This window comes from Lethenteron reissneri, chromosome 47 (genome assembly GCF_015708825.2).
Source record: "Lethenteron reissneri isolate LAM-NWPU_2019-01 chromosome 47, ASM1570882v1, whole genome shotgun sequence".
NCBI classification, from domain to species: Eukaryota; Metazoa; Chordata; class Hyperoartia; order Petromyzontiformes; family Petromyzontidae; genus Lethenteron; species Lethenteron reissneri.
The window spans coordinates 2739830-2766172 of NC_083825.1; the positions used below are offsets into that span (position 1 = coordinate 2739830).

A 26343-nucleotide genomic window follows, 5' to 3' on the forward strand; every position below is an offset into this window, starting at 1 on the left:
ACACATACACACAAACACGTAAACAAATATTAACCAATCAGAGTAACGCGTGGGGGGGCGACGGACGGACGGGCGGCTCACAGAGACGCTGAGCCCGCACCGTTGAGACCCTCGGTTGGAGTCCGGCGCGGGCGAGCGGATTCCTCTGCTCCACTGTGACTCGAGCAACGGGGGGGGGGGGGGGGGTGTCGCGACCCCAGCGTGGAGTGTATCTGAAGGTGGGGGGGGGCGGGGGTGGGGGTAGGGGCGGGGGTGGGGGCGGGGGCAGGGGGGGGGGGTGGGGGCGGGGGTGGGAGTGGGGGTGGGGGCAGGGGTGGGGGCGGGGGTGGGGGCGTGGGTGGATGTGGGGGTGGGGGCGGGGGGTGGGGGCGGGGGCAGGGGGTAGGGGTGGGGGCGAGGGTGGGGGCGAGGGTGGGGGCGAGGGTGGGGGTGAGGGTGGGGGCAGGTTCCCTAAGCTAAAGAGCCGCACTACCATTAGCGTGGTTGGCTACGTACGGTGGCGAAATAAGTTTGACGTAAGTGCATTACGTCCCGCGATGTTTCGTTTCGTTACGCGCGATCGCCGCCCCCCCCCTCGCCACCAACCCGGAGCGCGCATCGCTCTGACCGTCGGTGCTCCCTCGACAATGTTTTCAAAGCCTCGTGTTTTTATAGCCGAGCAAGCTGTCTCGTTGCTTATTTGTCTCCCGTCCGTGTAATTTCAATAAGAACCTTTGTAAAAGCTCTTGTGAAATGATTTCTCTGTTTGGCCTCGAGCGAACGTCGGGTCTAACCCTAAACCATAGCCCCTAAACCTAACTCCGATCTCAAGGCCTAACCCCTAGCCTTATCGCGAGCCTTAAACCCTATCTGTAATGTCTCACTGCTACTCTCTACTCTTAACCCCTCCGATTAGCATGGCTGGCTACGTACGGTGTGAAAGAAGTTCAACATACATAAATCCCGAATGCCTGACCCCTGACCCTCAATCCTATCCCTAATACCAAGCCTGTAACCCTATCCCTAACCCCTAATGCGTAACCAGTAACAAAACTATCCCTAAACCCTGTCCCTTAGACATAACCAGAAGCCCTTAAACCATGTCCCCATAACCCCGAGGATACGTGCGAAAATTAATGAGGTGCAGTGCCCCCCAAATATGTATATATCTATTTGGGGGGCACCGTGCCCCGGTGAACGGTCAGCTGGTCCGTCTCCCGTCAACTGGATTCCCCGTGGTTGGTTGGGCAAAACAGCCCGCTGATCTCGCTGCCGCTCACCCCGTTGATCTTGGCGAACGGTTGAGCCGGTCACTCGGCCAGTTTTAGTTTGGCGATGCAGTTGCTGGTTAAAAAGCCGCAGCAACGCTCGCCATGGCGACGCCGTGCGGCGACGGTGTCGCTCCACCGGAATCTTAGAGGCTTTTTATTTTCACTTCTCGTTAAATGAAATTGCAAACTCGTCGCCGTACAGCCTCCGGCACACAGCCTCCGGCACACAGCCTGCGGGCTTGCGTAGCTACAAGGTTAGTGCCGTCTGGAGTGTTGCGGCGTTCCTACTCCTGCTCTCATCGTCGTGACAATCATTTCCCAAGCGACACAAAAAAACCCAGACTGCTCCCGAGAAAACTTCTTACAGATTTCCTTACCCCCCCCCCGCCACCCCCCCCCACCACCACGGGTCGACGTCTACCTCCTCACACCTAGACACAGGCGGCAACCCCCCCCCGCCCCCCACCGGTCGGCCTGCGGCTCCGGTGAGTCGGGGCGCCTTGTCGGCCGTCGCAGCTCGACTTTCCGGTGGCCTCCCGTCCGCTGCGCCGTACAAGTCACCCGGCGCCGCCCCGGGTCGCCCGCCCGGCGTGTGCCGGGGTCTTCCCGCTACGGCCGCTGCCGCCCGCTTGTTTAGGCGATCTGATTGGTCGGCTGCTTGACCCGGAAGTAGAGCTTGCGGGTCAGCATGGACAGGAAGCAGGGCACCTGCTTCTTGCCCAGCGATTTGATGTCGTTGGAGCGGTCGACGCAGCGCGCGGCCACCATGCGGTTGACGAGCGTCAGCAGCTCCAGCAGCTCCAGCTCCGAGCCGTGGCGCTCCAGCGCCGTCACCAGGTCCTGGATGTACCACGAGCCGTTCACCGTCTCGCGGTGAGAGTAGTAGCCTGCCGCGGGGCGGGCGGGCGAGAGAGAGAGTTGCGGTGAGGCAGAGTGAGCGAGAGAGAGAGAGTCACGGAAAGACAGAGAGAGTGGTGGAGAGACAGACAGAGAGAGAGAGTTGCAGTAAGACAGACAGAGAGAGTCACGGAGGGAGAGACAGAGAGAGTGATGGAGAGAGAGACAGAGAAAGAGAGTCGCGGAAAGATAGACAGTGAGAGAGAGTCGCGGAGGGACAGAGCGGGTGGGCAACCGTGGGGTGGGGAGGAACAGGACATTGTTGTCGCTGTTGTGGTCACTGATATTATCGCCATCATTCTCATGGTCATCATGTGTTTCATCTTCATTATGGTCATCACTACCACCATCACTGTCGCCATCACTATCACCAGCACGAGCACAATCACCATCAACATCACCACGACCACCGTCACCTCCACCGTCACCGCCACCGCCACCGTCACCGCCACCATCACCGCCACAATCACCGCCACCATCACCATCACCACCGTCACCGCCGCCACCCTCACGCACCTTCGGCCACGGAGTAGCAGAGCAGGAAGTCCGCTGCGGAGGGCAGCGTGGGGGCGATGCCGGCGTCGGCCACCACCACGTTCTCCTCGGGCACCAGGTAGTGGTCCACCGCGTCCGTCTCCACCAGCACCGGCTCATCGTGCTTGTCCCCGCGGCACGCCTGCACACGGACGCACGCACGTGTACGCACGTCACACGCGTACGCACGCCACACGTGTACACACGCCACACGCGTACATACTTCACACACGTACGCACGCCACACGCGTGTCCGCACCTGGAAGATGAAGATCTTGGGCTTGCCGACGAGCGAGGGGCACACCGTGCCGCGGAACTGCTCCAGGATGTCGTTGGTTTTGACGAGGCCGTCCTTGGTGTAGAGCGTGCCGGGCTCGCCGTGCGTGAACACCGCGCACACGAAGCAGTCAAAGCTCGAATGGTCCGCCTTGGCAGCTGGCGCGGGCGGGCATGAGGATGGGTATGGGTACATGGGGGCATGAGCACACAAACACGTGGGCACACGTAAACATGGACACGTAACCATGGGCACGCAAACACGTGGGCACGCAAACACGTGGGCACGCAAACACGTGGGCACGCAAACACGTGGGCACAGGGGAACACGGATATGCAGGCACATGGACACGCAGACACGGGCACACGGACACAGACAAACGGACACGTGGCCACACGGACATGCAGACACACGGCCAGATGCACGGAGAGACAGACGGAGAGGCAGTTAGATGGACAGACAGAGGGGCAGGCAGTAGACAATCGGACTAATGAACAGACAGACAGAGGGGCAGATGGGCCCAAGGAGAGGCAGCCACGTGGAAAGACGGTCAGATGTATGGGTAGATGGATGATGCGCAAATGGAGATATCCACGGGCAGACAGTCAAACAGACTGTCGGACAGACACATGCATGGACGAAGAGAGAGAGACAGACGGATGTGCGGACAAAAATCTAAGTCAGACGGATGGATGGAGAAAAAACAGACGGACGGGGATAGGGATGGACAGACACGTGGAAGGACAGGCTTTAAGAGTGGGTCTTGAAGGTCGGGGATCTAGCATGAGGGAGTACAGCTTGACGCTATCAAGAGAATTGGCCACGATGACCTCTTGACCTATTAACATCACCTATGAGAGCGGGGGGTGGGGGGGGCGGTCAGAGAGCTCACCCTGAAGGATGACCTGGTGGAACTCCGTGGTGCAGATGTCTTTGTGGACGTGCACCGTGAACCCCAGATTACGCAGCCTGGACACAGCGAGGGTCAGGGGTCAAACACTCCACACCAGTCCAGCACGTCAACCGCTCACGGTCAGTCGCGTCACTCAACGCAGCATGTCAACTAATCGCAACATTGGGGGGGGGGTGGGGGGTGGGGGTGCACTCGCCTGCGCTCGAGGTTGTTGGAGTCGGCCTGCGTGCCACGGCGCTTGTTCAGACGCAGGGTCCAGTGGAATTCCTCGTGGTTGAAGATCAGCGCCAGCCCCCGAGATGCATGGTTCATGTTGTACTCCAGTTGAGGGTCCATAATGCTGCGTCACAGAGACAACACGGATTATTCATTTCGGTATCATTACGAGTCTGCTCGATTACCCAGCACAGCCGCACGGAGACTCGAGATTCTTTGTCAGGAGAGTCCTGCCAGGTTGGTGTGCGCGCGTATATGTGTGGTGTGTCTGTGTGTGTGGGGAGCGGTGGTGCAGCGGTTAGCGCGCTGCGCTACGAACCCAGTGGCCCGAGTTCGATTCCCGCTCACGGCCAACCACAACCTCGTGTACCGTGTTGGCCTTAAAAGGTGCTACGTTGTAGGCTATACTGGGAATCTTTGTCTTTATTGTGGTGTACACTGCCCGTAGAATGTGGCGGTCCAGGTGGTGCCGATCACCCACCAGACCGGTTGGACGAGTGGCAGGGATGAACATCCGGGAAAGCGGAAGCGGGGTGGTTGTGCAACGCGCACACGTGCGCCTTTGTGTGGGTGTGCATGTGTGTTTATCTTTGTTGGCGTGTATGTGAGCGTCTGTAGGCCGACGAGTGTGTGTGTGTACGTGACCGTATGTGGGGGAGTCGGGAGCGGTGGGTGTAGCGGTTATCGCGCTACGCTATGCACCCGGTGATTCGAGTTCGATTTCTCGCTCACGGCCAACACCAGTGACGATTATCTGAACAGGTCGACTCGGCCTCAAATGAGTACCTGGTGCGGTGTGTAAACATCGTCACTGGGGAGATAAAGGCAGCCGGGCGTGGTGCTGGCCACCCACCCCCTCGTGTACCGTGCCGGCCTTCATAGGTGCTCGCTAACAGCACTTACCCCAACGGTTCATTAAGGCTATACGGGGGATATTCTTAGGTTTTTCGGTAAAGTCACGTAGGTAAAACATCAAAATTTTTGTAAAACATCAAAATTTTGATGTTTTACCTACGTGACTTTACCGAAAAAACCTAAGAATACGAATCCTTGCAGTCACGAAAGCTTCAAATCTAGAAATATACGGGGGATCTTTGTGTAGTGACATATAATGGGTTACAACGGTGCCTAGCGCCAGTTACGGATACAGGGGAACTGTGAGTGTAGTGGCCCTCTCTGCCAGCACAGTACGTTTTGTCATGGACAGGGTCCCTAGGGGGCATGGTTCTGGTGGCTGGCAGAGAGGGGATGCATCTGAGGACGTAGCAGCCCGGTTGGCTGGCAAGGGCACGTGACAGGACAGGGTAAGGATGTGGGCCAAAGGGACACGTGGTGTTGGGCCCAGAACCTTCTGGTGAGTTCCAGAAGGGGGCGTGGCCGAGGGTGGAGCCAGGCCACGCTGGGGGGCATAAAAGGGAGGTCCCGGGGTCCCATTGGGGCTGTCTGCTGGAATGGAACCCTCGGTTTCCGGTCTTCCTGCTCGGCATTGTGGGTCAGGCAGTGTGCCGACTCACCTGACCCGTTTATATAGTTACCCCGTTGTGGTTACCGGTTATGTAGTTATCCCGTCGTGGTTACTGGTTATGTAGTTACCCCGTTGTGGTCGTAGAAAAAAACGTGTTGCTTCCTGAATTAGTGTGTCTCTCAAGTGAACCCATTACATTTGTATGTGGAGGAGTGGAGGAGTGGTGGCCCAGCGGTTAGCACGCTGCGCCGCGAACCCCGCCACCCCAGTTCTAGTCTGGCTCCCGGCCAACACGAGCGACGATTATCTGAACAGTTTCCTGGGGCATCCCTTAGGTCGACTCGGCCTTAAATGAGGGCGTCATGCCGGGCGTGTAAACATTAGCAAATTGTGGAGACAAAAGCAGCAGTCGGGCGTGGTTCTAGCCACACCACCCACTCGTGCGTTGTGGTGGCCTTGATAGGCGCTCGCTAACAGCACTTGGCAACAATCTATAAAGCCTGCATACCAGTGCGTGGTATGCAATGTGTGGGAGTACAGAATAGGCGAGGCTGGTTTGCCTGCTGCCTAATATTGAGCAATAATTTACTTTTAACAAGCACGAGTCCAAAGTACTGTATCGTAAAAGCAAGCGTATTGTTTAGTCTATCAGCATATTGGACCAAACGTGAAGCGAGCGGCTAACTCTTGGGCCCGTTTCAAGTTTCTGGGTCACATCAGCAGCAGCGGCGGCGGCGGTGGCCTGGCTTTCATTATCCAGGGACGCTGTTGGCACGGGTGGGCATGGATAGGTGGGGATAAAACACCATACAGCCAGAATTCACCACATCATCGTCATAATCATCACCACCACCATCATCACCAGATGGGTTTTTTTCATTCATTCATCCATCGCGCATAAAGACCGTTGCGCCAAAAACAAACAAAAAACCTCCTTTGACGGCATTTGTGTAAAAAAAACTGCTCTTGCTGCCATACACCAGCATCTCAAAAACCACAATTAAACATTTCTCATACAGCGAACCTCCACCGGTTGTCAACCTCCCACGCCCCGCCAATGGTCGACCATCAACCCAATGGGGACCGAGGCGGCACGAGGCGGCACGTGGCCGACGCGACCGCCCGACGACGCAGACGGCACCCGTCAAAGGATTCGGCGGACCCGCAAAACCCAAAACCATCATCGACTGCCATCGAACACGAATACCAAAACCATCGACCCACACGTCATCACTCCCGCCGCCGCCACCGCCGCCGCCGGCTTCTTCACGCCTTCAAAGGAGGAGGAATTAACCGTTGATCCGCTCTCGCTTATGAACAGACAAACCCGAGTTGGATAACAACATCTAAAATGACATCTTTCAATCTGCTGCGATGAATCTGTCCGAAAGAACGAAGTCTGGCTGGCATCTTGAGTGATTTGTTTCAACCACGGATCACGGCGGGGGGTGGGGCGGAGGTCACGGTCCACACTGGCGGACGTTGACCGTCAACTGGGATCCACAGGGCGACGGTGAACTCCGTTGGACGCAGCCGTTTCCCCTCTTGAACTGAGCTCCCGATCGCACGGGTGGGACAGGTCACAGATGCGACGGGTGGTGACATGAAAAGACGGAGCCGAAACCCATATAACAATCTGGCAATAAAACGGTTAAGATGTGTAAACACCAGACAGGATCCACGCGTACTGCATTAACGCCAAAAAGGGTGTTCGCTGTCTGGCGTCTGGTCTAACACTGTTTGAGACTCGGCTCTAAAGAAAGCTGTCTCTGGTGTGGAGCAATCAGTTTTAAAGACTGCATCAAATTATCAGAGCATGTTTTTTGTTTGCATGTTCACTGCAAGGACCGTGTGTGGTTAATGCAGGCATGATTTATTTAAAAAAATAGTATTGTTTGGTGTTTGAACATCTTAACACAACTGTTTTGTTGCCAGAAAGGGGTAAAACCTATTGCTATATTTTGATACTGGCACGAAAGGTCCCGAAATTGAAGTCGAACCCCATCGGTATGCCAAGAAGGCGCCTTCTTTGGGCATCGCAAGTGGAACGACCGGCAGCCGAAATCCAAATCGGCCGATATCCAAATCGACTTGGCAGCAATGCGTAAAGCGAGAAGTCGAAAGTGGCAGAAACACGGTGAGCAATAATGCCGACTCCACCACCACTACCCCCCCTCTCTCCCACACCACCACCACCCCTCTCTCCCACACCACCACCCCCCCTCTCTCCCACACCACCACCACCACCCCCCTCTCTCCCACACCACCACCACCCCTCTCTCCCACACCACCACCCCCCCTCTCTCCCACACCACCACCCCCCCTCTCTCCCACACCACCACCCCCCTCTCTCCCACACCACCACCCCCCCTCTCTCCCACACCACCACCCCCCTCTCTCCAACACCACCACCCCCTCTCTCCCACACCACCACCCCCCTCTCTCCCACACCACCACCACCACCCCCCTCTCTCCCACACCACCACCCCCCCTCTCTCCCACACCACCACCCCCCTCTCTCCCACACCACCACCCCCCTCTCTCCCACACCACCACCCCCCCTCTCTCCCACACCACCACCACCACCCCCCTCTCTCCCACACCACCACCCCCCCTCTCTCCCACACCACCACCCCCCTCTCTCCCACACCACCATCCCCCTCTCTCCCACACCACCACCCCCCTCTCTCCCACACCACCACCCCCCCTCTCTCCCACTACCACCACCACCATCCCCCTCTCTCCCACACCACCATCCCCCTCTCTCCCACACCACCACCCCCCCTCTCTCCCACACCACCACCACCACCCCCCTCTCTCCCACACCACCACCCCCCCTCTCTCCCACACCACCATCCCCCTCTCTCCCACACCACCACCCCCCTCTCTCCCACTCCACCATCCCCCTCTCTCCCACACCACCACCCCCCCTCTCTCCCACACCACCATCCCCCTCTCTCCCACACCACCATCCCCCTCTCTCCCACACCACCACCCCCCTTTCTCCCACACCACCACCCCCCTCTCTCCCACACCACCACCCCCCTCTCTCCCACACCACCACCCCCCCTCTCTCCCACACCACCACCCCCCTCTCTCCACACCACCATCCCCCTCTCTCCCACACCACCACCCCCCTCTCTCCCACCCCACCACCCCCCTCTCTCCCACACCACCATCCCCCTCTCTCCCACACCACCACCCCCCCTCTCTCCCACACCACCATCCCCCTCTCTCCCACACCACCACCCCCCCCTCTCTCCCACACCACCACCACCACCCCCCTCTCTCCCACACCACCACCCCCCCTCTCTCCCACACCACCATCCCCCTCTCTCCCACACCACCACCCCCCTCTCTCCCACTCCACCATCCCCCTCTCTCCCACACCACCACCCCCCCTCTCTCCCACACCACCACCACCACCCCCCTCTCTCCCACACCACCACCCCCCCTCTCTCCCACACCACCATCCCCCTCTCTCCCACACCACCACCCCCCTCTCTCCCACTCCACCATCCCCCTCTCTCCCACACCACCACCCCCCTCTCTCCCACTCCACCATCCCCCTCTCTCCCACCCACCATCCCCCATCTCTCCCACTCCACCATCCCCCTCTCTCCCACACCACCACCCCCCTCTCTCCCACACCACCATCCCCCTCTCTCCCACACCACCACCCCCCCTCTCTCCCACACCACCATCCCCCTCTCTCCCACACCACCATCCCCCTCTCTCCCACACCACCACCCCCCCTCTCTCCCACACCACCACCACCACCCCCCTCTCTCCCACACCACCACCCCCCCTCTCTCCCACACCACCATCCCCCTCTCTCCCACACCACCACCCCCCTCTCTCCCACTCCACCATCCCCCTCTCTCCCACACCACCACCCCCCTCTCTCCCACACCACCATCCCCCTCTCTCCCACACCACCACCCCCCTCTCTCTCCCACACCACCACCCCCCCTCTCTCCCACACCACCACCACCCCTCTCTCCCACACCACCACCACCCCTCTCTCCCACACCGCCCACCCGCTCCCCTCTCTCCCACACCACCACCCCCCCTCTCTCCCACACCACCACCCCCCCTCTCTACCACACCCTGGTGTCATGACCCCACTCCCTGCCAAGGGAACCGCGTGGGCGAGTGGAGGGGTGGGCGAGTGGAGGGGTGGGCTACTGGAGGGGTGGGCGAGTGGAGGGGTGGGCGAGTGGAGGGGTGGGCGAGTGGAGGGGGGGGGCGAGTGGAGGGGGGGGGCGAGTGGAGGGGGGGGGCGGGTGGAGGGGCGGGCGAGTGGAGGGGCGGGCGAGGGGAGGGGCGGGCGAGGGGAGGGGGGGGCGGGTGGAGGGGCGGGCGAGTGGAGGGGCGGGCGAGTGGAGGGGCGGGCGAGTGGAGGGGCGGGCGAGTGGAGGGGCGGGCGAGTGGAGGGGCGGGCGAGTGGAGGGGCGGGCGAGTGGAGGGGCGGGCGAGTGGAGGGGCGGGCGAGTGGAGGAGTGGGCGAGTAGGCTGTACCACTTCACTCAGGTGGAAGGGGGGGATGTCAAAGGTTGCGTCAGACCATCTATATATATAAAATCGTGAATCTGTCTGTTTGTCTGTGTGTCTGTGTGTCGCCGGACCATACGCAGTTTCATTGGACGAAATGTCAGGGATTTGCGACACACGATTGGTCCGGCGGTTGCCCCTGGCAACGGCTAGCGACGCATTCGCCATTTTTAATTCCCGTTTAAAATAGGCGCACGCATTAACACGCGACTCTGACGTTAATTCATGACAGTTTCACGTCCTCTTCAGTCCCCTCCCACCCCAATGTGTTCTATTACTGTTATAGGCTCCGTAGATAATTAAATAATAGCGATTAGACACTATTATTGTAGCGCGGGGGGGGGGGGACGCCACCCGTACCCTGCCTCTGCCGGGTGGGAAATTTAGGCGAGGCCGGAGGCTCTGCACGCTACTAGGCCTCGACACCCACCACGCGAGTCTGAGGTAAATTCATCAACGTTTCACGTACTCTTCACTCCCCCCCCAACACAATGTGTGCAATTTATATTACTTTCAAACCCTACGCGCCAATAATCTATTCTTTAAATGGTGACTGTACAAATAGTCATTAAGCTGGGTGAGCGTACTGACACTCTATAATGTATACTGTAGCCTGCTTATTAAATTGCCTGAGTCTACTGGCAGTCTATTATGTAGACTGTAGCCTGCTTATTAAGCTCCGTGAGCGTACTGCCACTCTATCATGTAGACTCTAGCCTGCTTATGAAGCTGAGTGGGTGTACTGGCAGTCTATAATGTAGACTGTTGCCTGGTTATTATAATCGATTCTTTAAATGTTCTTTGTACAAATAGTCATTAAGCTGGTTTAGCGTACAGCCCATCTATTATGTAGACTGCAGCCTGCTTATTCAGCTGGCTGGGTGTACTGCCAGTCTATCATGTACACTGTAGCCTGGTTATGAAGTAAAGTTAGTCAATTTGTAACACGTACGCCGATTCCCACTCACGGCCACCACCGGTGACGATTATTTGAACCTCCCCTACGTCCACTCAGCCTCAAACGAGTAACTGGTGTGGCGTTTTAACATCGGCATTGGGGAGACAAAGGCGGCCGGGCGTGGTGGATCCAAGTCCCGGGCGAAGCCGGGTCATGTGTATGTGTGTATGTGTTTATGTGTATGTCTGTGTGTCTGTATTTATGTGTGTATGTATGTGTGTGTATGTGTTTCTGTGTATGTATGTGTGTGTATGTATGTGTGTTATGTGTCTGTCTGTGTGTCTGCATGTGTGTGTGTATTGTGTATGTGTGTGTGTATTGTGTATGTGTTTGTGTGTATGTGTATGTCTGTGTCTATGTATGTGTGTGTATGTGTGTGTATGTGTTTGTGTGCATGTGTGTGTATGTATGTGTGTGTATGTGTTTGTATGTGTTTGTGTGTTTACGCTCGCATTACACAAATGTGTTGCAGGTCTAAGGCGTTCCTCGCGCAGCATTGCCGCTTTATTATTTCAGTCGTTTACTGCCGTACGCACCCTGAAAGTCGTGTGTGTCTGCAGCAAGCGCGTGTATGTGTACCTATGGACGCGCGCAAGTGTGTTGTGTAGGGGAACGGTAGTGTAGTGGTTAGCGTGCTGTCTGTGTGTGTGTGTCTGTGTGTGTGTGTCTGTGTGTGTGTCTGTGTGTGTGCGTGTGTGGTGTGTGGGGAGCGGTAGTGTAGTGGTTAGCGTGCTGTCTGTGTGTCTGTGTGTGTGTGTCTGTCTGTGTGTGTGTGTCTGCGTGTGTCTGTGTGTGTGTCTGTGTGTGTGTCTGTGCGTGCGTGGTGTGTGAGGAGCGGTGGGTGTAGTGGTTAACGCTACGCTGCGCTACAAACCCGGCGAACCGAGTTCGATTCCCGCTCACGGCCACCACCGGTGACGATTATTTGAACCTCCCCTAGGTCGACTCAGCCTCAAACGAGTAACTGGTGTGGCGTATTAACATCGCCACTGGGGAGACAAAGGCGGCCGGGCGTGGTGGATCCAAGTCCCGGGCGAAGCCGGGTCATGTGTATGTGTGTATGTGTTTATGTGTATGTCTGTGTGTCTGTATGTATGTGTGTATGTATGTGTGTGTATGTGTTTGTGTGTATGTATGTGTGTGTGTATGTATGTGGGTTTTTTTGTATGTGTTTATGTGTATGTCTGTGTGTCTGCATGTATGTGTGTGTGTATTGTGTATGTGTTTGTGTGTATGTATGTGTGTGTTTGTGTGTATGTGTATGTCTGTGTGTATGTATGTGTGTGTATGTGTGTGTATGTGTTTGTGTGTATGTGTGTGTATGTATGTGTGTGTATGTGTTTGTATGTGTTTGTGTGTTTACGCTCGCATTACACAAATGTGTTGCAGGTCTAAGGCGTTCCTCGCGCAGCATTGCCGCTTTCTTATTTCAGTCGTTTACTGCCGTACGCACCCTGAAATTCGTGTGTGTCTGCAGCAAGCGCGTGTATGTGTAGCTATGGACGCGCGCGCGTGTGTTGTGTAGGGGGAACGGTAGTGTAGTGGTTAGCGTGCTGTCTGTGTCTGTGTGTCTGTGTGTGTGTCTGTGTGTGTGTCTGTGTGTGTGCGTGTGTGGTGTGTGGGGAGCGGTAGTGTAGTGGTTAGCGTGCTGTCTGTGTGTCTGTGTGTGTGTCTGTCTGTGTGTGTCTGCGTGTGTCTGTGTGTGTGTCTGTGTGTGTGTCTGTGCGTGTGTGGTGTGTGAGGAGCAGTGGGTGTAGTGGTTAACGCTACGCTGCGCTACGAACCCGGCGAACCGAGTTCGATTCCCGCTCACGGCCACCACCGGTGACGATTATTTGAACCTCCCCTAGGTCGACTCAGCCTCAAACGAGTAACTGGTGTGGCGTATTAACATCGCCACTGGGGAGACAAAGGCGGCCGGGTGTGGTGGATACAAGTCCCGGGCGAAGCCGGGTAGTACAGCTAGTTACCTACAAAAAAATGCGCAGCCCTGGGCGCCTCCACTCGAGGCCGTTCTAGAGAGCTCCTCTAAGGGAGCAATTGCAGGGCCTGTGCCTTTATCTTGTTTATGTGAAGTTAGAAACAAATTAAACAAACACAATATTCGTCAGTACCACCGAGTTGTGACCTTAACAGAACAAGTGTATGAGTCGACGTTTCAGGCAATGGCCCTTCGCGGCCCTACTTAACAATACACGATAAAGGCGCAGCCCTGCAAGTGCGCCAGCTCACGGCGCGCCCACTGGGACGTCTGGAACGTCTGGGGCGAATGCGGCGAAGGGGTCGAGACAAACGAGAAACGATTCGAACGTCGGAACCAAAAAAAATGATCAGCGAACAATCACATTTTTCTTTTTTAAATCGCAACTTGGCAATCCTGTGAATTCTTACGTTGCTAGTTTACATTCAGCGGAGAGAACCTTGACCATTACACTAACAAAGCCTCGTCTTTCCGTGTTTGTCTCTCCTACGTTTAAAAAAAAATTGAGCACATCCCATCAGCCCACACGGCATTACGGGAGCGCATCTCATCAGCAGCATCGGTTCAAGAGTTGCACAAAGCAAAACTGTGGGCAGGCTTCAGAAGCGCCAGGCTCGCATGGAGCTAAGGACCGTGTTCTACTGTAGAGTAACACAGCACGGAATTACCATCAAGCCTGTGGAACATGCTAATTCACACATATAACATGCTAAATTACACATATAACATGCTAATTCACACACATAACATGCTAATTCACACACATAACATGCTAATTCACACATATAACATGCTAATTCACACACATAACATGCTAGTTTACACATATAACGTGCTAATTCACACACATAACATGCTAATTTACACACATAACATGCTAATTCACACATGACATGCTAAATAACACACATGACATGCTAATTGACGCACTGTGTACACATTAGACGTGTACAATGCTCATTAGCATACGAGTGACACATTCCTCCCACCCACAGTGTTGACGCCGCGGGGCGTCTCGGGAAGATTGGGGGGGGTGGTGGTGGGGGGGGTGGTGGTGGGGGGGGATGATGGACGGGATGATGGGGGGGGTGGTGGGGGGGGGATCGTGGGGGGGAGGGGGGGAATGGTGGGGGGGATGATGGGGGGAGAGATGGGGAGGGATGGGGGAGGGATATGGGGGGGTGGGGGAGGGATGGGGGTGGGGGGGAAGGATGCGGGTGGGGGAGTGGGATGCGGGTGGGGGAGTGGGATGCGGGTGGGTGCTCAGGTAGACTGACCTGTTTGAGTCGACTTCGTTAACGTTGGCGGCGTCTGTAAGGGAGCACAGAGACAGTGGTGATGTTATCCGGCAGACGCGAGACCACGTGGCTCCAACGGGGTTTGGCGATGGTGGCGATGATGGTGGTGGTGTGAGAATGATGTTGACTTGAGCGGAGAGTCTTGTAATACAAGCGTCAGCGATGGGATTTCACACAGTGGCAACACGCCACTCCACTTGGGTTCAGTGATGGTGAGGATAGAGAGGATGGCGATCGTAACTGGGGATGGTGATGATGGTGGTGATGATTGATGGTGATGGTGGTGATTGATGGTGGTTATGTTAACGGTGGTGACAACGGTAGTGGTGATGGTGATGCTAATTTGTAGTGATGCTAACGTTTGTGGTGACGGTGGTAGTGATGTTGATGATGGGTGGTTGTGATGGTGGTAGTGAATTTGATGATGACGGTGGTAGTGATGGTAATGATGGTGGTAGTGACGTTGATGATGATAGTGGTAATGACGGTGATGATGGTGGTAGTGATGATGTTGATGATGGTGGTAGTGATGTTGATGATGGTGGTAGTGATGTTAATGATGATGGTGATGGTGATGATGGTGGTAGTGATGGTGATGATGGTGGTAGTGATAATGATGGTGGTAGTGATGTTGAGGATGGTGGTTGTGATGTTGATGATGGTGATGATGGTGGTAGTGATGATGGTTGTAGTGATGATGATGTTGATGGTGGTGGTGGTAGTGATGATGGTGGTAGTAATGTTGATGGTGGTAGTGATGATGATGATTGTGATGTTGATGGTGATGATGGTGGTAGTGATGTTGATGGTGGTTGTGATGTTGATGGTGGTTGTGATGTTGATGATGATGACGGTTGTGATGTTGAGCGGATCGTGAGACGCCTCACCTGCCCAGGAGCTCGCTGCGTCGTCTCGCGACTCACCTCTCGGTCACGTGACCATCAACAAACATGCCCTTCGCTCGCTGTCGCTTTGTTACCACCCACAGAGGCTTCGTCCATTTCCTCAACGGTGAGTGTGGGCGTGGGGAGGGGGAGTTGCGGAGAGGATGAGGTGGGTGGGTGGGGAGGAGGAGGTGGTGGGTGGGGGGTTGGGTTGTGTTTCCTGGTGGGTGCTGGTGAGTGGGGTTGATTCTCGGGTTGAGGTTTGGTTCCGTTTGACCGGGGTCACGGAGCCCGCATGCCCAGCCACCGGATTCCACGCACGGGTTCTGTTTGGCCAGCCTAGATGAATCTTAACGGAGGGATGTGGAGCTGAGTGGACTTGCCGAAGAGCGGCACCAGCGGTGTCAAGATTGGCCTCTGGAGGAGGAGGAGGCTCGTGAAGGACGCTGCTGCTGCTACTGGGCAGTTGGAGGCAGTCGCCCTCCAGCAACAACGGAGGACAGGGGAGCGACGCTCACAACAACGGGCGGAGCGCCGTGCAGTTTAAAACGCAGCAATGTATATCAGTCGGTCGACCTATGACATCTGGGTCTGCCCTGTGAGCCTCCTGCACTTCACATGGCCTCAAAAGTGCACCTAGCCTGGCACAAGCGCTGTTGTGACGTCATCGCCACTCGGTGGCGAATGTCGCTTGTTTCTAGTGGTAATGGTGAGTGTGTCCGTGGTGTATCTCTGAGTGTGATCATGCGGTGGGGGGGGGGGGGGGACAGAGGAAGATAGGCCGCGCCATCTCCCCCCTGCGTCTCCACTCACCTGCCAGGACTCCTGTGTCCGCGTGATCTCCAGGTGACGAGACGTCCGCTGCGACAGCGCCTGTGGCACAGAGGGGAGACTGTGGAGGAGCCACGTGGCAGAGGAGGAGGGGGGGGTAGGGGGGGATCCGACGCGTCCCCTTCCACTCCCCCCCATCGAAATAAAGTCCCCTCCGCGTAGCCTACACAAGTACGTAAAAATTAAAAATAAAAATTAATGAAAGTAAAATTAAAATAAAATACAAAAAGATTATTTTACTTTTATTAATTTAATTTTTTTACTACGTGACTTTACCGAAAAAACCCAAGAATATGAATACTTGCAGTCACGAAAGCTTCAAATCTAGAATACACAAGTACGCGTGGTCAATGCAGACAGGATTGCTTGCAAAAGGTTTCAGTTTGGTGTTGTGACATCTCAACGCACACCGTTTTATTACCAGAAATGGCAAAACACTATTCTTATATTTTGATCCTGGCAATGGAGGTCCCATGATGTAGCTGCTCACCCCGAGCTCTCAATGTCCTGATAGTGGCATTGCCTGTGTGCTGTTCGCCTTTTGGCGTCGTCCTCTGGTCTAACACCGTTTGAGACGAGGCTCTAAAGAAAGCTGTCTCTGGTGTGGACCAATCCGTTTCAAAGACAATGCATTATATACTACCAGAGCATGTTTTTTTGTTTGCATGTTCACCACAAAGTGTATGTGGTTAACGCAGACATGATTCCTTGCAAAATAATTCAATTTGGTGTTTTAACATTTCAACACAACTGGTTTATTGCCAGAAAGGGTAAAAACCCATTCATATCCCGGCCACCTGAGTTCGATTCCCGACCATGGCAAACATCAGTGGCGAATATCCAAACCCGTTCTTGACCTCTCTACTAGGTCGACTCAACCTTAAGTCGAGAACCCGGGTGCAGTGTGTGTAACCATCAGCACTGGGGAGACAAAGGCGGCCGGGCGTGGTGCTGGCCACCCACCCCCTCGTGCTCTGCACCGGCCTTCATAGGTGCTGTTCGCTCATGGCACTTGCCCCAACAGGTCTGCTCAGGACATTACGGGGGAGTTCTAGATTTGAAGCTTTCATGACTGCAATGATTCATATTCTTAGGTGTTTTCGGTAAAGTCACGGAGGTAAAAAAATTTAAATTAATAAAAGTAAAATAAAATATGAATCACGACGTTTCGGAGGCTGTATCTTACTTGATACAGCTATCGTGCTGTGACGGTTCCACCTGAAGACGGAGGCTTGTGTTGCCTCCGAAACGTCGTGATTTTTATTTGATTTTACTTTTATTCATTTTAAATTTTTTACCTACGTGACTTTACCGAAAAAACCTAAGAATATTACGGAGGAGCTTTGTCTTTGTGCTGTGGTGGTGGTGGTGGTGTTGGCGGTGTGAATAGTGGTCACCAGACGTCCTTCAGGGCAGTGGTTAAATACACGGGGGTGCTTCAAACACAAATGTGAACGCTTCTGAGAATTTGCAACGACACCACGAAAAATGTGCCGCCTTCCGGGCGCTGGAGACCACCTGGAGAAGATTCCAGGCACGCGTTGACAACGATGGCCAACAAGTGGAGACTTTTTGAAGCTATTAGCATGCATTTGTTATCATGTTACAGTCGTTCTTTTTACATTAAAAACGATAGTCACATGTAAGTGTGATTTTTTTAAAGCACCCTGTAGATGACACAATACAGTAACGGTAGTTGTGTATAGGCGCACTCTAGTGACAATATATAAATACACAATGCATCGTTTTTGGATTTAAAGCTTTCGTGACTGCAGGGATTCATATTATTGGTTCTTTCGGTAAAGTCACGTAGAAGGGAAATAATAAAAGAATAAAAATAAAACATAAGAAAATAAAATTCTCTCGACGTTTCGGCCACAACGCAAGCAGCCGTCCTCAGATGAAGCAACAGAGCTGTCGGAAAGACAGCGTCCCCATGAACATATGTAAACTCCTTTGTCAAGGCGCTTTCCTCCTCCCACCCAGCTTAAAATACGCTGCCAAGCTTAGCAGTGTTCATTAGGACGCTGTCTTTCCGACAGCTTTGTTCTTCACCTGAGGACGGCTGCTTACGTTGTGGCCGAAACGTCGTGAGAATTGTATTATTTTATTATGTTTAAATTTTATTATTTTATTATTGCCCTTCTACTTAACTTTACCGAAAGAACCAAGAACACAATGCATCGTTCATACATATATCGTTCCGCAATCGGCAGGAATGTTTGCCCTGATGCAATGTCTACTTTTATTTATTTACAGGGACTTGCCAATTGTTTCCTCGATGTTGCATTCCCATCGTGTTTGTTGTTGGTGTTGTGTTCTTTGCCGTTGCAACTTTACTGACCGCGTGACCCCGACTGTACGTCTGTGAAACACGTGATGCTGCACTGCCCCCTACCGCCCACCGCGCTTAACGTCCGGCGCACGAGAGCGCACGACTCGATGTTGAACGTGGCCCCCCATCCATGTTGAACGTGGCCCCCCATCGATGTTGAACGCGGCCCCCCATCGAATTTGAACGTGGCCCTCCATCCATGTTGAACGTGGCCCCCCATCGATGTTGAACGTGGCCCCCCATCGAATTTTAACGTGGCCCCCCATCGATGTTTAACGTGGCCCCCCACCGATGTTGAACGTGCCCCCCCCCATACCCAATAATGATCGTTCATGCGATTGTGCAAAACAAAACAAGAATTGAAGGTCGTGGCAAGTGGAGGGATATACAAAGCGGCTTGGTCTGTGACACGCGCACCACGGGAAGAAGAGATGAGAGACGCGAGAGAGTGAGCGAGAAGTGGGGGTTTACATAAAGTTTAAAAATTAAAATAATAAAAAATTTTTTACGAAACATGAACGAAGCAAAGTGCCGAATACACCGAGCATCTTGTTTCCACTGATCGTAAAAAAATAGAGACGCGGAGAGAATGGACGAGGGGGGGTTGGGGGGGGGGCAGGGACCGGTACGCGAGAGAGAAGGGGATGGAGGCCGGGACGGAAGTCCCTCGAGACGGACAAAGAACGGGAGGAGGAAGTGGAAGTCACGGCTCAGGATGGAAACGCGTCTGCTCAAGATGCAGACGCGTCTGCTCAAGATGCAGACGCGTCTGCTCAAGATGCAGACGCGTCTGCTCAAGATGCAGACGCGTCTGCTCAAGATGCAGACGCGTCTGCTCAAGATGCAAACGCGTCTGCTCAAGATGCAGACGCGTCTGCTCAAGATGCAGACGCGTCTGCTCAAGATGCAGACGCGTCTGCTCAAGATGCAGACGCGTCTGCTCAAGATGCAGACGCGTCTGCTCAAGATGCAGACGCGTCTGCTCAAGATGCAGACGCGTCTGCTCAAGATGCAGACGCGTCTGCTCAAGATGCAAACGCGTCTGCTCAAGATGCAGACGCGTCTGCTCAAGATGCAGACGCGTCTGCTCAAGATGCAAACGCGTCTGCTCAAGATGCAGACGCGTCTGCTCAAGATGCAGACGCGTCTGCTCAAGATGCAGACGCGTCTGCTCAGGATGCAGACGCGTCTGCTCAGGATGCAGACGCGTCTGCTCAAGATGCAGACGCGTCTGCTCAGGATGCAAACGCGTCTGCTCAGGATGCAAACGCGTCTGCTCAAGATGCAGACGCGTCTGCTCAAGATGCAGACGCGTCTGCTCAAGATGCAAACGCGTCTGCTCAAGATGCAAACGCGTCTGCTCAAGATGCAAACGCGTCTGCTCAAGATGCAAACGCGTCTGCTCAAGATGCAGACGCGTCTGCTCAAGATGCAGACGCGTCTGCTCAAGATGCAGACGCGTCTGCTCAGGATGCAAACGCGTCTGCTCAAGATGCAGACGCGTCTGCTCAAGATGCAGACGCGTCTGCTCAGGATGCAAACGCGTCTGCTCAGGATGCAAACGCGTCTGCTCAGGATGCAAACGCGTCTGCTCAGGATGCAAACGCGTCTGCTCAGGATGCAAACGCGTCTGCTCAGGATGCAAACGCGTCTGCTCAGGATGCAAACGCGTCTGCTCAGGATGCAAACGCGTCTGCTCAGGATGCAAACGCGTCTGCTCAGGATGCAAACGCGTCTGCTCAGGATGCAAACGCGTCTGCTCAGGATGCAAACGCGTCTGCTCAGGATGCAAACGCGTCTGCTCAGGATGCAAACGCGTCTGCTCAAGATGCAAACGCGTCTGCTCAAGATGCAGACGCGTCTGCTCAAGATGCAGACGCGTCTGCTCAAGATGCAAACGCGTCTGCTCAAGATGCAAACGCGTCTGCTCAAGATGCAGACGTGCGGGAAGGTGGCAGTGTGGGGGGGAAGGAATGACCAAGATCTCGAGGAGGATGATGAGAGGGTGGAGACGATGATGATGATGACGATGAGAGGGGAAGAGAGGGAGATGAGAGGAGGAAGTAACTTGCGTGGAAGAGGAGGAGGAGCAGCGTCTGTAGTCACAGCGGGGTTGGCGGGTGAGAGGCGGGATTCCGAGTGGAGGTGGCTACAAGGAAATCGTTGCTTTACGGGAGCCTTGAGCGGATTTGGACATTCAGTAGAGCATAGGTGGTGTACGTATGTCGAACTTTTTTCGCACAATACGTAGCTAACGGTGCTAATCGGAGGCGCGGGATGATGAATACACTCGCGATATTGAGCGGGGCGGCCTGCTGGGGTCGAACCGCGAATCTCTGCACGCAGCTGCGAAGCGCTCAACCGCTGGGCCGTTTTTTTAAATATATCAAGTCCATCAAAGCAGAAAACCCCGATATGAAAAATTGTGAAATCGTATCGCCGAAATGATACCCAGAGCTCAGGAGCCGCGATGGGACTGGGCAGGGCGTTGATTCACGACCGTCCCACCCACTCACACACACACGACTTTAACACAAATCTCATCCGTGGCACAAGAATGGGAGTCGCCAGACCTGGCAAACAAGTGTCTCGTTACTCCCCCCCCCCCGCTGGTTTCAACCTCTACAGAAAGGAGTGGTCCACCCTCAACAGGTTCGGAACTGCTCACAGGCCCATTCCTCGCCACCCTCCACCGATGGGGCATAAGAGCGAGCGAGTCGCGACACGTGCCATGGTGGGGTGCAACAAGCCATGCTCCAAACATCCTAGAAGTCTGCCCGATCCGAATCATCCTCAACACAGCGGAGAACGGAAGCAACCGCTTGGCTTAGGGACTTTGAATTCGCTAAATGAAACATTGTCACACGAGAAGAAATCTCGAATTGACGCGACCTCTAAACACACACGCGCACGAAAACAAAGCGGAGCATTTGTAGAATGTTGATGTTCTTCGTAACACAAAAATAAATATTTCGCATTTTTGCTGGATAAATGCCTCCCCACGCTGGGGGTTTGGTCATGGTGCTTGTTTGACCATACTTCACCACGACGGTCAATGATGTTGGCCGTGGCCAGGAATCCAATTAGCCGTCAAAATGAGAATTATTAGACCGCCCTAGCCGCCCATCATCACCATCACCACTCCGGGGTCGATACAACGGCACCACTTTGTGGTAAGTCAGCAGTGGTTCGTGTTATGGATAAACTAACTCCCCCCCCCCCCGCCCCGTCATAGGAATGTGGAAGTTCAAGGCTCACGACTATTTGTCGTGTTTGTTTAGCCGAGGTGATAATAAAAACAAGAATTTGACACGCAGCCTTTCGCGACCAAAATAGAGGGGGTTTTTTTTGGGGGGGGGGGGGGGGTAAATCGCGTAAATGTAAATGTGTCGGGTGATGGCAGGTTTAACGACACATTTATATGAACGCGATCCAATCCAATCCGCCTCTAGTAGGATAACGACACGGGTATCAGCAGCGAGAGAGTGGCACGGAGTCATCGAGGCTTTCACAAGAAGCAAACGCGAAACGGATAACTGAAGGCGAGAGCGGTGGAAGCGAGAATAGAATAATGGGAGCTCCAAAAACAATCGAGTCGTCGTCGTCGTCTTCATCATCATCGCGAGGAATCGAAAATATTGCACGAAAATAAAATCCCCGCCTGAGTCCGGCTCGAGCAGAGCCGTTTTGTGTTTTTAAATCCTTTATATTAAGTTCACTTGCTTGCTTGCTTACGACCGTGCAAATCTTTCGGTCGTGTTTTACCCCACTTCCCGTGATCCAATCGAGCTGACATTTTGCACACATACTCGTTGTGCGTGACAATGTATTTTCGTGAATTTTTTTCTCCAAAATTTTACACTTTTTAGGAAAAAATAAATTATATTTATTTACCAATTGCTTAATGGTGGCAGGCATTCATCTGACTCATAGGTGGCAGCCATCTCAAGCCAGAGGACGAGAGGACTCTAGCCGCCACGCATATAAAGGATTTAGAGTGGAAAACTTTGTTTTTACGGGTTAATTTTTTGTTTGTTTCGACCGATCGTCGTCGCTGTGAAGTTACAGAGACACGAAACGGATCAAGGGTGGAGACCGTGCTCGCTATAAAACAAGAGGCCACATGTCAATTGGGCTATGTGAGGCTATGGGCAATATAAGTTTATGGGCAATGTAAGTCTATGGGCAATGTACGTTTATGGACAATGTTAGTGTATGGGCAGTGTTAGTCTATGGGCAATGTTAGTGTATGGGCAGTGTTAGTCTATGGGCAGTGTTAGTCTATGGGCAGTGTTAGTCTATGGGTAGTGTTGAGTCTATGGGCAGTGTTAGTCTATGGGCAGTGTTAGTCTATGGGCAGTGTTAGTCTATGGGTAGTGTTAGTCTATGGGCAGTGTTAGTCTATGGGCAGTGTTAGTCTATGGGTAGTGTTAGTCTATGGGTAGTGTTAGTCTATGGGTAGTGTTAGCCTATGGGCAGTGTTAGTCTATGGGTAGTGTTAGTCTATGGGCAGTGTTAGTCTATGGGCAGTGTTAGTCTATGGGCAGTGTTAGTCTATGGGCAGTGTTAGTCTATGGGCAGTGTTAGTCTATGGGTAGTGTTAGCCTATGGGCAGTGTTAGTCTATGGGTAGTGTTAGTCTATGGGTAGTGTTAGTCTATGGGCAGTGTTAGTCTATGGGCAGTGTTAGTCTAAGGGCAGTGTTAGTCTATGGGTAGTGTTAGTCTATGGGCAGTGTTAGTCTATGGGCAGTGTTAGTCTATGGGCAGTGTTAGTCTATGGGTAGTGTTAGCCTATGGGCAGTGTTAGTCTATGGGTAATGTAATTGCAGCATATGGTGACTTGCAACTCGTATGTAAACACACAACTACGTGTGCCAATTAGGCAATGTTTGTATCCGTGTAATGTAAAAACAAAGGGAAATGCTCGTCTTAACTACCATCCAATGACCATACTTCACCACCCTGGTCCGAGCGAGTCAGGGAGGGGAAGCCCCGTGTTTGATTCATGTGCAATATGTACAGTTCATATACAATATGTACAGTATGTAGAGTATACGCCACTAACTTTAGCCCTGAGCAGGAATCGAACTCGGGTGGTCGGGTTGGTCGCGCATTGCGCTAACCACTGCACCACCACTCCACCCCTCAGCTTTGTTATTCCTGCTGCTGTCATATCACAGCCCCTCCCCCTCCCTCCCCTCCCACTTACGATCCCACCATCTCGTTCGCACTCTTCCACTCTTTCACTCTGGTTCCCACTCACTCTCTCATTCTCCCACTCTCTCACTCACTCTCAATCCCACTCACGATCCCACTCTCACACTCTCTCACTCTCTCATTCTCACACTCTCCCCCTCACGATCCCACTCTTAATCTCACTCTCTCGTTCCCACTCTTCTACTCTCTCACTCTCCCACTCACTCTCCCATTCTCCCGCTCACTCATTCTCCCAATCACTCATTCTCCCACTCTCTCATTCTCCCACTCATTCTCTCACTCTCCCACTCTCCCACTCTCTCACTCTCCCACCTACTCTCCCACTCACTCTCTCACTCTCCCACTCTCTCACTCTCTCACTCTCCCACCTACTCTCCCACTCACTCTCTCACTCTCCCACTCTTTCACTCACTCTCCCACTCACTCACTCACTCTCTCATTCTCCCACTCACTCTCTCACTCTCCCACTCACTCACTCACTCTCTCACTCTCCCACTCACTCACTCACTCTCTCACTCTCCCACTCACTCACTCACTCTCTCACTCTCCCACTCACTCTCTCACTCTCCCACTCTTTCACTCACTCTCCCACTCACTCACTCACTCTCTCATTCTCCCACTCACTCACTCACTCTCCCACTCTCTCACTCTCCCACTCACTCACTCACTCTCCCACTCACTCACTCACTCTCCCACTCTCTCACTCTCCCACTCACTCTCTCACTCTCCCACTCTTTCACTCACTCTCCCACTCTCCCACTCTTTCACTCACTCTCCCACTCTCTCACTCTCTCACTCTCTCACTCTCCCACTCACTCACTCACTCTCCCACTCACTCACTCACTCTCTCACTCTCTCACTCTCCCACTCACTCACTCACTCTCCCACTCACTCACTCACTCTCCCACTCACTCACTCTCCCACTCACTCACTCTCCCACTCACTCACTCTCCCACTCACTCACTCTCCCACTCACTCACTCTCCCACTCACTCACTCTCCCACTCACTCACTCACTCTCCCACTCACTCACTCACTCTCCCACTCTCTCACTCGCTCACTCTCCCACTCACTCACTCACTCTCCCACTCACTCACTCACTCTCCCACTCACTCACTCACTCTCCCACTCACTCACTCTCCCACCCTCCCACCCTCTCACTCTCCCACCCTCTCACTCTCCCACTCTCTCACTCTCTCACTCTCCCACTCACTCACTCACTCTCCCACTCACTCACTCTCCCACCCTCCCACCCTCTCACTCTCCCACTCTCTCACTCTCCCACTCACTCACTCTCCCACCCTATCACCCTCTCACTCTCCCGCTCTCACGCCCTTCGTACCGTCATCGATCATCTTCCTCTTCTTCACCTCTTCCCACTCCATGCCCCGGGTGGTTGGACAGCCGTGGAGCGAGCTGACAAGACGCAGCGGGTGGTGGAGGATGGGGGGGAGTGATGTCCGATCTCTGCGCGGGGCGCTGGGGTTAGGGAGGGTCGCGGTCCCACCACCTCCCTCGCTCGGCAGATGGAGTTCGCGGGGTCTTGGACGGCGTGGCGAGGAATCTTGCAACAAACCCCTGGCTGGTGCAGAGCTCCACGTGCGGCAGATTCCCCCACGGAGCTCCGAGATTCTCCCTCCTCCCGAGCGAGGAGCAGCGAGGAGCAGCAGCAGCGAGGAGTCTCTGGGAGGTCCCTCGAAGACTTCCGCGTCGCGCGCCCCGAGATTCTCAGACGACGTTCAGCCTCCTGTGACGTCACCGGGTGCTCTCGCTTCGAGATTCAGAGGGGGCCCCGTGCGGTGATGCAGGGCGTGGTGGGGGGAGGATTGGGGGGAGAAGTTGGGGGGGGGGGAGGAGGGGGGGGAGAAGTTGGGGGGGGGGGAGGAGGGGGGGGGAGAAGTTGGTGGGGGGGAGGAGGGGGGGGGAGAAGTTGGTGGGGGGGGGGGGAGGAGGGGGGGGGGAGTTGGTGGGGGGGAGAAGTTGGGGGGGGAGAAGTTGGGGGGAGGGGGGGGAGAAGTTGGTGGGGAGGAGGGGGGGGGAGAAGTTGGTGGGGGGGAGGAGGGGGGGGGAAGTTGGTGGGGGGTAGGAGGGGGGGGGAGAAGTTGGTGGGGGGGAGGAGGGGGGGGGAGTTGGTGGGGGGGAGGAGGGGAGGGGGAGAAGTTGGTGGGGGGGAGGAGGGGGGGGAAGTTGGTGGGGGGTAGGAGGGGGGGAGAAGTTGGTGGGGGGGAGGAGGGGGGGGAGTTGGTGGGGGGAGGAGGGGGGGAGAAGTTGGTGGGGGGTAGGAGGGGGGGGTAGAAGTTGGTGGGGGGGAGGAGGGGGGGGAGAAGTTGGTGGGGGGGAGGAGGGGGGAGGAGGGGGGGAGAAGTTGGTGGGGGGTAGGAGGGGGGGGGGGGAGTTGGTGGGGGGGAGGAGGGGGGGAGAAGTTGGGGGGGGAGAAGTTGGGGGGAGGAGGGGGGGGGAAGTTGGTGGGGAGGAGGGGGGGGGAAGTTGGTGGGGGGTAGGAGGGGGGGGGAGTTGGTGGGGGGTAGGAGGGGGGGGGGAGAAGTTGGTGGGGGGGAGGAGGGGGGGGGAAGTTGGTGGGGGGTAGGAGGGGGGGGGGAGAAGTTGGTGGGGGGGAGGAGGGGGGGAGAAGTTGGTGGGGGGTAGGAGGGGGGGTAGAAGTTGGTGGGGGGGAGGAGGGGGGGGAGAAGTTGGTGGGGGGGAGGAGGGGGGGATGTGGTGGGGGGAGGAGGG

General features: G+C 54.8%; 1 protein-coding gene across 3 annotated transcripts; it reads right to left on the reverse strand.

Annotated features, from left to right (window-relative positions):
• Positions 1–395: 395 nt before the first annotated feature.
• CASP6 (caspase 6) lies at positions 396–25322 on the reverse strand. Of its 3 annotated transcripts, none has more exons than XM_061571165.1 (8): positions 24953–25322; positions 16041–16100; positions 14323–14356; positions 4068–4211; positions 3851–3927; positions 2941–3116; positions 2664–2823; positions 396–2137 (listed from the first exon to the last, which is right to left on the reverse strand). In XM_061571165.1, the coding sequence occupies exons 1-8, from the start codon at positions 24993–24995 to the stop codon at positions 1884–1886; spliced, it is 948 nt and encodes a 315-aa protein (XP_061427149.1). In that variant the 5' UTR covers positions 24996–25322; the 3' UTR covers positions 396–1883. The 3 variants fall into 3 exon arrangements, with proteins under 3 accessions (XP_061427149.1, XP_061427152.1, XP_061427151.1); XM_061571168.1 differs by lacking the exon at positions 24953–25322 and adding an exon at positions 18457–18544; XM_061571167.1 differs by lacking the exons at positions 16041–16100; positions 24953–25322 and adding an exon at positions 15231–15352.
• Between the last annotated feature and the right edge of the window lie 1021 nt (positions 25323–26343).

Bases quoted from the DNA above. Each gene is read 5' to 3' on its own strand.
- CASP6 (XM_061571168.1), bottom strand. From the start codon at position 18,544: ATGGGGGGCCACGTTCAACATGGATGGGGGGCCACGTTCAACATCGAG. The intron at 16,101-18,456 runs GTAGGGGGCAGT...TCTGTGCCACAG, and splicing joins GACGTTAAGCGCGGTGGGCG to GCGCTGTCGCAGCGGACGTC. The intron at 3,117-3,850 runs GTGAGCTCTCTG...CGCCCGCGCCAG, and splicing joins CCACCAGGTCATCCTTCAGG to CTGCCAAGGCGGACCATTCG.